General features: G+C 36.6%; 1 protein-coding gene across 1 annotated transcript in view; it reads left to right on the top strand.

The window, feature by feature from the left end:
- LOC122497408 (60S ribosomal protein L36-like) overlaps window positions 1-9,999 on the top strand; it is a 27,216-nt gene extending 17,217 nt beyond the window's left edge. The window contains 2 exon segments of the mRNA XM_043604450.1: window positions 9,597-9,748; window positions 9,751-9,999. Of these exon segments, the coding sequence (XP_043460385.1) occupies window positions 9,604-9,748; window positions 9,751-9,956 (351 nt within the window). The 5' untranslated portion in view covers window positions 9,597-9,603 and the 3' untranslated portion in view covers window positions 9,957-9,999.
- Window positions 10,000-11,032: the final 1,033 nt, after the last annotated feature.

Genomic DNA, 11,032 nt, shown 5'->3' on the forward strand with positions numbered 1-11,032 from the left:
ATATTTTATAAAGTGCATAAACGTGTAAAATTTCTTTCTGATGAATCTACCATTTTACCAATTTTAATATACTTCTTCAAGTCCAGAAAGTTTTGCCTTAAAGTTCATTTTGCATGGTATTGATTTAGTCATGCCAGCTTTCATTTAGTTGTTATTGCTTTGGTTTGTTTATTGTTTTCTCTCCTTTTTCCTATTAATCTTCTGTGTCTTGTGTTTTAAGTGTCTCTTGTAAATAACATGTAGCCCAATGTTTACTCGTTTTCTGTTTGTTCAATGTTTATTCAGACTTAGAAGCTTCTTTTTACCTTTGGTCTATTGACATTGATTGTGATTTCTAATATTATGTGATTCATTCCTACCATTTTAAGTGTTAAGGTTTTTATACTTTTTCTAGGTTTCTCCATTAATGTTTTCTTTGAGATTGGTTGAAAAAAAAATTAACTTATCCTTCTCTACCCCACCCACACCCACACCTGCCGTTTTCTTCTCTACTACTTTGGCAGTTATTCACTCTGGTACTATCTGTTAGTGTTTGCCCTACATTTTGTAACATTTATTTAATGGAATGAATTCTGAAATGAGTCAATTCCTTCATCCTCCTCTTAAATGATACAAAGACCTGGGGGCATTTTAACTTCAATTATCGCCTTTCCCTTTCTAACTTATATGATTTTTCCTGAGATCTGCTGGGAGGAATTTCTGTGAACATCTGACAGACTATCTACCCCCTGTACTTAAATTACTCCTACTCATCCTTCATTTCTCAGCTTCCTCTCAGACTTCCCTGGAGTCTGGGTCAGTAGTCATCAAACTGGATTACTCTGTATTTAGAAATACCCAAAGACTTCCCAAGGGGCACTGTCATAATAGTTTTAGAGGATTCAATTTCTGGATCGTCACCTTTTATATATAGTCTTCCCTAATATTTACCTGCCTGAGAAACAAGCTACCCACAAGCCTGAATCAGATAGTTAGTTCCTATATCTCTATTTAAAAAAAAAAGGTATGTCTCTATTACCTTTATTTACCATAGTGTTTGGTTTGGCCCTTGGGTATAAATTCCTCTCAAGGGCACCTGGGTGGCTCGGTTTAAGTGTCTGACTTTGGCTCAGGTCATGATCCCACACTTTGTGGGTTCTGGCCCTACATCAGGCTCCATGCTAACAGTGTGGAGCCTGCTTGGGATTCTCTCTCTCTCTCTCTCTCTCTCTCTCTCTCTCTCTCTCTCTGCCTCTCCCCCGCCCTACAACTCACGCTTTCTCTCTCTCTCTCAAATATAAACTTTAAAAAAATAAATTCCTCTCAAACACCAGTCAGTAGTTCAAAATATTAGCATCAGTGAAACTTCCATGTTTGTCTTTCCCTGTGTTATTCATATTTTTCTGAAAGGCAAAGCATTAGAAATGGAGTGTTTTGGTGCATGTTATGTTGTTAATAAGCAGATATAATATGGAGTAAAACAAGAGTAGAGTTGCCAGATTTAGGAATTAAAAATACAGAAACCTAGTTACATTTGAATTTCAAATAGCAAAATTTTTTTAATATACAGATTACCCAGATATACTAAAACACTGAAAAATTATTAGTCTCTGAAATTCAAATTTAACTGCACATCCTGTATTTTACCCAACAACTGTAGCTAGTATTAAGAACAACTCTCATTTTTTAGTTCATCTCTTTGACATTTTTAAATAATACAATGTTCCCAAGAGAGAGTTCTATTAGAGCAAAACCAACCCAAAAATGTAGGAAAGAAGTTTTAAAGCAGAGGCACTTTATTTCAACCAGACTACAAACTCGTGGCAAGGGTCTTTTCCTTATTTAGCAATCTGTCTTACAATTAGAATTACAAAGTAAGATGGTTATCATAGTGATGATTACTAATATGTTGATTTGAAATGAAAAATAAAGTCAGACTTGTTCTGATGGAAAAGAAGGCAGATTTGGCTAAATGATTTGAAAATGAGAACTCACTTTGGCAACTAGGTTACGTGTGGGAACTTTTCAGATATTGAATTCACCAAATCTTCAACTCCAGGGTTTTATAGAAACTAACACATTATAAAAATAAATGTTATCAAAGATTTCATGGCTACCTGTGTCTTCATGTTAAAAGTTCATTGGCCTGGGGGTGTCTAGGTGGCTCGTCCAACTTCAGCTCAGCTTATGATTTTGCGGCCCGTGAGTTCAAGCCCCGAGTCAGGCTCTGTGTTAACAGGTCAGATTCCGTGTCTCCCTCCCTCTCTTCCCCTCCCCTGGTCATGTGCGCGCTCTCTCTCTCTCTCCTCTCTCCTCTCTCTCTCTCTCTCTCTCTCTCTCTCTCAAAGATAAATAAACATTAAACAAATTTTTTTAAGTTCATTGATCTTTACAGTTAAGACGAATGCACTTTATATATGTTATACCTCAATGAAAAAAGAAGAAAAAGCCTTTGGAAAGCAATGTTAACATTAACAATGTATTTTCTAAATATGTTTGCTAAATGGTGTGCCTGGGTGGCTCAGACAGGTGTGTCTGGCTTTTGGTTTAGGCTCAGGTCATGATCTCATGGTTCATGAGTTCGAGCCCCACATTGGGCTCTGCACTGTCAGCTTCTTTCTCCTCCTTTCTCTCCGCTTCTCTCTCAAAGAGAGAGTCTCTCAAAATAAATAAACTTTTTAAAATGTTTTAAATAAAATAAAATAAAAAATAAAAATTTAAAAATATAAAAAATAAATATATCTGCTAAGTCACATTTAAATGAAAGAATAACACATATAATTTGGTAATTTATGATAAGGCCTTTTTGTTAAACTTCCCAGAAATTCAGAAAGTAGATAATTCTGAGAAGGCTAGGTAGGAAATCTTTTTTCAAGTCAAGTGGTCTCTAATTTTAGCACTAAAAATAAAAAGAAGGACAAGGAGGAAGAGGAGGGGAAGGAGACCGAAGAATCTAGTCAGCCCCTCAATCAATCGTTATAGATATGAGAGCATTAAGAATATAAGAGCAATAAAGTTTAAATACCACTAATACCAAGTTATATTTTGTTATAGCAACATGGACTTTTTCCTTTGCTTATCATAATATATGAATATATATTCATTTGTGTGACTATTTGATGTCTGTTTATCCTACAACATCAAGTCTCATAGGAGACATACTGAGCAAATTGCTTTTCCTTAGTGAATCTTTTTTTTAGGTTTATTTATTTTGAGAGAGAGGGTACATGCATGTGCTCAGACACCAATGAGCAGGGGAGGGGCAGAGAGAGAGGGAGAGAGAATTCCAAGCAGGGCTCAGGGCTCAAACTCACAAACCATGAGATCATGGTCTAAACCGAAATCAAGACTCAGACTAAGGAACTGAGCCACCCAGGCACCCCTTCCTCAGTGAATCTTAAGGGAAAGATTAAATGGGCAAACGCATTACTGTACAGGTGGTATTTGACTTCCCCAGGCGTGATGTGATTACCCAGAATGTGTGTGCAGAGCAGAGGATGGAACTCTGGAAAACAGAAGTAGGTTAGCAACTCCTTTTAGGGCCACACCTGTGTCATCTGCATTTTCAGCTCTTCCTTGTCCTTTCCTCCTTCATCCCTAATAAGGAGCATAGTGTCTTGCATACAGGAACAATACAAAAGTAAAAATGACCCTGCTTTGCTAAACCAATCTAAGATCCAGAGTAGACAACTACCATTAAGAGCGTTCTTTTAGTGAAACAATTACCTTAGAAGACTATGGCACTGGGAAAATTTCTCAATCCCTTTGATCTTTATTGTCTTCACCATCCTATAGGAGAAATGGATGTTAAATGCATAAAATATATGGGCGCCTGGGTGGCTCAGTTGGTTGAGCATCCGACTTAGACTCAGGTCATGATCTCTCGGTCTATGAGTTTGAGGCCCGCATTGGGCTCTGAGCTGACAGCTCAGAGCCTGGAGCCTGTTTCAGACTCTGTGTCTCCCTCTCTCTCTGCCCCTCTCCTGCTCATGCTCTGTCTCTCTCTCTGTCAAAAATAAATAAAACATAAAAAAAATTTTTAATGCATAAAATATAGTAGCTCCCTCCTCCCCTTTAAGGAAGCTGCACAAAATGCCCCCTGAGAACTTGCCATTTATTTTTTTTTAATGTTTTATTTATGTTTGAAAGAGAGAGTGCAAGCAGGGAGGAGCAGAGGGGGTGGGGCATAGGATCCAAAACCAGCTCCACACTGACAGCAGTGAGCTTTTGTGGGGCTCCAGCTCACGAACCACAAGATCCTGACCTGAGCTGAAGTTGGATGCTCAACCAACTGAGCCACCCAGGCACCCCAGCAACTAGCCATTTAAACATTAATTTTCTTCTTCTATCATTCTTTTTAGCAAAGCATCTCTGAGTGCCTCCTGCGTATCAGACCACATGCTATATCATGTGGGTAAGAATTTTCTCCTCTGGTTTCCGTATCCTCCAATATCCTAGAGTCAGGTCCATTTTTTTTTCTATGTGTCTATTACCCACTTTCTATTACTTTAGCCCTAGATTAATTAACAATGATGAGTTGTTCAGGTAGTTCAGTTTGACTGGGTTTTTTGCCTTGTCCAGGTCTTTCAGGTGCCACCAGAAGGCATCACGAACATAGTTAGTAAAGATCTCATATCTATATTCTGCCACTTAAAGGAAGGTGTCTTTTTATTTAATATACAATTAAACCTGACCTTTTTATTTTTCAAATAATACCCAATGTTAATGAGGACATGGGGGGAGGAGACACTGCTAAGTACTTTCAATGGAAGTGATCTTTGGGACGATCTGAAAACTCCATAGTTAAAGTCTTAAAATTGTTAATATCCTTTGCTCTAGCATTCTCCTTTCCCACAACCACTCTCCCACCCCCTGTCATTTCATTTAAGGAGATTATTGTGGCTGGGAGCAATTTTAGCTACCGGGACATTCAGGACAGCATTGCTTAAAATAACATAAACTAGAAACCATGTAAAGGTCTATCAATAAGGGATTCAGATTGTATAATGGATTACTATATGGCTGTTAAAAAGGATATCGTTGAAATGTTTTCCAAATAAGTGGTATATATATCACAAGATGTGGTACATGGGACAATGTCAATGGTGTGTGGAAGGACACTGTTTCCATTTCACTGTATCTGCTCCCATTTCCCAGAACCATCCTGGTTCATCATGGCCTCCTCCTAAACAGCTAGAAGGCTAAGAATTCCCACACCAACCCACACTCTTCTTTTCTCCATCATCCTTAGGAGCTCTCTGTCCTGTTCCTGTTCCAAAGCCCAGGTTTCATCCTGCCATCATGGCTCCAGCATCATTTCCTTCCTGCCCAGACCTTCCTCAGTCTAGCTGCCAGCTCTACCCTCATTGCCTTCAAGTCCCTTTTCACAGTATTTCCTGAAGCCTCCACTCTGCCCCTTCTTCTAAGCTCCAGGAGGTGGCAGTGAAGTAAGCCTCAAAGGATAGGGAGGAGTTGGCCTGGCAGAGAGAGAGGACATGGAGGTATGTCTGAATAATAGAGACCAGGGCAAAAAAGAGAAACGTAGCAGGAAATGCACAGAGAACTAAAATCAGGTCAGTGGCACACAAGAGTAAATTGAGAAGCTTGTTCAGAGATACAGCCTATGGGTAGCAGGGACTTGATTACGAAGGACAGAGCATGATGTTCTATAGAGTTTAAATTTCACCCTGGAACTAAGTTTAAGAACTGATGAAGTCAAATCACAAAGTTTTGTAGAAAATGGATCTGTAGGGAGAGAGATTGTTGAACCAACAGATATGAGACATAAGGTCTTGAGCTAGACTAGAGCAGAGGTAGGAAATAGAGAGGGGTCAGATTCAACATTATGTAGAACATCAAACTGACAGGACCTTGTGACTATGGACTATAGACCCACTGTAGGTTAGGTAAGGACCAGAATCACATCTGTCTCACAGCTGGTATCTCTTGTACCTAATACAGTGTATTGCACACAGATACTCAATGCATATTTCTTAATGAAGGAGTAATGTCTTAATGAACACTTAATGAAGTGAGCTAAGTTGGCATTACTGTGTATGTAGCAAACTCATTTTTAAAACACCATCAATTTTAAGACATACCAGTGATTTCTAACCTTTTGGGGGCAAGTAAGTATCAGAAGAGTTAAAATGCACAAAGACTGCAGATCTTACCACCAAGTGGGAGAATTTTTTCCCTTCCCCTTAAATATTGGTTGGCATTGTGATTTGATCCATGTTAGCCAACAGAATTCCTGATACCAGAAGGATTAAATGAGAAGAAAAGAATCTCTGCTAATTCAATAATTAGCATAAATTTAAATAATCACTGATGACACATCTGTGAAATAATATGTAATTGAGGATTCCTCAAAATAAAAGTAGAATACTATTTAAACAAATTTAATGATTATGTAGAATTAACACTGTTGACAATGTCAACATGATTTGGAAGAAAAGATTTAGCATAGCTAAATATCAAGTTAAAATCAATTAAAATAATTATCTTATTTGGTATAATGAGACTATAAAATTGATTAGTTTCAGACAAAGTAAGAATATATAAGTACAAATAGGTTTATTGGCTGATTTAGAATGTAAAGTTACAGACCATAGCTATAGGCAATATAAAAGAATAATATAAAATAAAATCCAGCTATATGAGACTTATAAAATACATACAAAAGGAGCACCATATGCACAGATTGAAATTGAAGAGATAAAAAATATATACCTTGTGAATCATGGGGCCAGCCCTGATTCAAGGGAAAGGAAAATAAACTCTTCCACTTGATGGCTAGATCTTCACAGTCATTTTGCAAAGTGTGTGGTATGGGAACGCATAAAGACAAGAAAGGGTTTTTGTAATTAATCTACCACACCATGAAAATTCTAATTGAAATAAGTAGGTAAATAGGAAGAAAAAAAACCAGGAAAATAGGGAGGAAAAAAAAACATATGGAACATAAGAAGCAAATAGCAGGTGTTTAGATATAAACCTAGCCATATCAATAAACACATTGAGTATAAATGGTCTAAACATTCCAATTAAATGCACAGGTTGTAAGATTGGATAAAAAAACAAGAATCGATTATATGTTGTCTAAGAGAAACCCACTTTAAATATAAAAACGCAGGTTAAAAGTGAAGCAGAAAATATATACTACGCTTAACAATCTAAAGAAAACTAAAGTGGCATAAGAATATGAGAGGAATCAGATTTCAGAACAAAGAACGTTACTAAGGATAAAGAGGGTAACTGTGTAATGATATAAGGGTCAATTCGGTAAGAGGACATAATATTCTTTAATGTGTATGCAAATAACAACAGTGTTTCAAAATACCTGAAGCAAAAACTGTGAGAAATGAAAGGACAAATGGACAAATTCACAATTTTAGTTGGAGATTTTAACATTAATAGACAAAGTAAAAAGAAAATCACTGAAGGTGTAGAATACCTGACCATTATCATCAATCAATTTGACCTATTTGCCATTTAATAAAAATTCCACCTAGCAACAGCAGAATGCAGTATCTTTTCAAGTGCACACAAAACAGTTACCAAGATAAGCCATATTCTAGAACACAAAACAAGTCTCTACAAATTTTAAAGAGTAAATCATAAAAAGTATGTGTTATGACCGCAGTAGAATTAAATTAGAAATCAACAAACAGATATTTGGAAAAGCTCTAAGCATTTGGAAATTAAACACATGCTTCCAAATAAGAGTTAAGAAGAAACTATGGGGGAAATTAGAAAATACATTGAACTAAATGAAAATTATGAAGCAGCATATAATATATCATATAATATATGTGATATATAGCATATAATATATGTAATATAATATAGCACATTATATATATTATACATAGCATATTATATATAGCATATAATATAGCATGTATAGCATTTAATATATATGATAATAGCATATAATATATCAAAATTTATGAATCAAAGCTACAGCAATGCTTTGAAGGAAATTTATATCATTAAATGCTTTCAATTTAATATTATAAACCTTTACTTTAAGATAATAAAAAAGTGAATTAAATGAATTAAATTCATAGGTATTAGGAAGGAAATAGTAAACATCAGAGCAGAAATCAATAAAACAGAAAATAAATAACAAAGAATAAGCAGTGAAACTAAAACCTGGTTCATTGAAAAGACCAATAAAACTGACAAAACTCCCACAAGTCTGACTCTTGATCAGTCAGACTGATCAAGTATATAAGAAAGAAGATACAAATAAGAAAGGATAAATGTGACAACACTACAAATACTACATAGTTTAAAATAAAGGAATACTAGGAACAATTTGTGCCATTTATATGAAATTGACAAATTCCTTGAAAGACAAACTACCAAAGATCACTCAAGAGAAACTAATAGCATGACTAGCCCTAGGCCATGTAAATAAATTGCATTTGTAGATTAAAACTTCCCCCAAAAGAAAATTCTAGATCCATAAGTTTCCCATGGTGGATGATACCAAACATTTTAGTAAGAAATAATATCAATCTTGGGGCACCTGCGTGGCTCAGCTGGTTAAGCCTCAGACATTGTCTTAGGTCATGATCTCCTGGTTTGTGAGTTCTCTGCTATCAGCAGCAAGCCTCCTTTGGACAGGGGTGTCCTTGTCTCTCTGCCTCTCCCCTGCCCATGCTCACTGTCTCTCTCAAAAATGAATAAACATTTTTAAAAAATACCAATCTTATGTAAAATCTTCCCCCAAATAGAAGAGAATATGCTTAACAACTTATTTTATGAGGTAAGCATTACCTTAATACCAAAATGAGATAAAGCCATTAGAAAACAACTACAAATCCAAATTCTTCACAAACATGAATGCAAAAATCCCTAACAAAATATTAGCATATCAAGTCCAGAAATATATAAAGGGAAACTGCCACATGGGATTTATCTTGGGAATGCAAAGTTGGTTTTAAAAGTTAAAAATCTATTGAGGCACCTAGGTGGCTGAGTCAGTTGATTGTCTGGCTCTTGATTGCTGCTCAAGACACAATCTCATGATTGGTGAGATCGAGCCCCACATTGGGCTCTCTGCTGACAGCCCTGGAGGCTGCTTGAGATTCTCTGTCTCCCTCTCTCTCTGCCCCTCCCCCACTCAGGCACATACATGCTCTATCTCTCTCTCTCAAAATAAATAAATAAACATTAAAAATAATTAAATATCAATGTATTTCACCAAATCAATAAATTAAGGTAGAAAAACCATATAATCATTTTAATAAAGGCAGAAAATCCATTGACAAAATTCACCTCCCATTCATGATTAAAACTCCAAATCAGGAATAGAGTGGAACTTCCTCAATTTGATAAAAAGCATCTGCAGCTAATATCATATTTGATGATAAAAGACTGAATATGTTCTTCATAAGGTCAGAAAAAAAGGCAGAGACATTCATGCTTCCCATTTTTATTCATGATTGTAATGCAGGTTCTACCCAGCTTAATAGAGCAAGAAAAAGAAATAAATGCATCCATATATGGAAAAAAAGAAGTAAAGCTGTCTATGGAATCCACAAATGAACCATTAGAATTTAAAAAATCAAGTTTGGTGCTTCCACCGCAGGAGCCATTTAAGGACTAGCAACCATGGCTCTGCACTATCCTATGGCCCTGGGCCTCACCAAGGGCCACAAGGTGACCAAGAACGTGAGCAAGCCGAGGCATAGCCACCATCACCAGAGCCTTACCAAGCACTCCAAGTTCCAGCAGCACAGGATCTTAGAGGTGTGCAGCAAGCCCCGTATGAGCGGCCATAGAGCCATGGAGCCATGGCCATGGAGCCATGGCGATCCATGAATCAGCTCAAGGTCTCCAAGGACAGGCTCTCTCTCAAGTTCATCAAGAAAAGGGTGGGGACACACATCCCTGCCAAGAGCAAGAGAGATTTGCTGTGCAAAGTCCTGGTGGCCATGCAGAAAGTTGCAGGTAAGAAGGACTGAACCCCTCCCCTCTGTATGTAATAAAGCCTTTTTGGAAAAAAAAGAACAATCAAGTTTGGCAAATATCAGAATACAAAGTCAATATAAAAAATAAATTCTGTGTATTAGCACTGAACAATTAGAAACTGAAAATTTAAATATTTATAGTAGCATCAATAATATGAAATACTTAGAGATAAGTTTAACAAAATATATATAATACCTGTATACTAGAAATTATAAAACTGTTTCTGAAAGAAATTAAAGACCTAAATAAATGATGAGGGGCGCCTGGGTGGCTCAGTTGGTTAAGGGTCTGACTTTTGGTTTTGGCTCAGGTCATGATCTCATGGTTCATGAGATCCAGGCCTGCTGTGCTCTGCGCTGACTCTCTGTGCTGAGAGCAATCAAAAAGAATGAAATCTTGCCATTTGCAACAACATGGATGAAACTAGAGTGTATTATACTAAGCAAAATAAGTCAAATAGCATATGATTTCACTCATGTGGAATTTAAGAAACACAACAGATGAACATAGGGAAAGGGAACAATAAGAGACTCTTAAACACAGAGAACAAACTGAGGGTTGCTGGAGGGGAGGTTGGGGGGGATGGGCTAAACAGGTGATGAGCATTAAGGAGGACATTTGTTGGGATGAGCACTGGGTAATCTATGTAAGTGATGAATCACTGCGTTCTACTCCTGAAACCAAGACTAAACTGTATGTTAACTAACTTGAATTGAAATGAATTAATTAAAAAAAAAAAAAGAGGATCACTTTTGACAATGGAATACTATTTAGCACTAAAAAAAACTACTGGTAACATGTAATAACATGGGTCATCTTAATTGAAAGCATAATCCTAACTGAAAGCAGACAAGCACAAAATATTATATATTGTTTATATTTACATGAAATTTTAGAAGAAGTAGAGCTGTAATAACAGAAAGCAGATGAGTAATTGACAGGGCTTATGGGTAGGAGGGAAGAAATTGACTGCAAAATGTCATGAGAATACTTTTGGGGGTGATAGAAATGTTCTTGATCATGTTTGTGGTTACACCACTGCATGTGTTTGTCAAAAGTCATTGAACTA

The sequence above is a fragment of the Prionailurus bengalensis genome, chromosome A3 (assembly GCF_016509475.1).
Source record: "Prionailurus bengalensis isolate Pbe53 chromosome A3, Fcat_Pben_1.1_paternal_pri, whole genome shotgun sequence".
Classification (NCBI taxonomy): domain Eukaryota; kingdom Metazoa; phylum Chordata; class Mammalia; order Carnivora; family Felidae; genus Prionailurus; species Prionailurus bengalensis.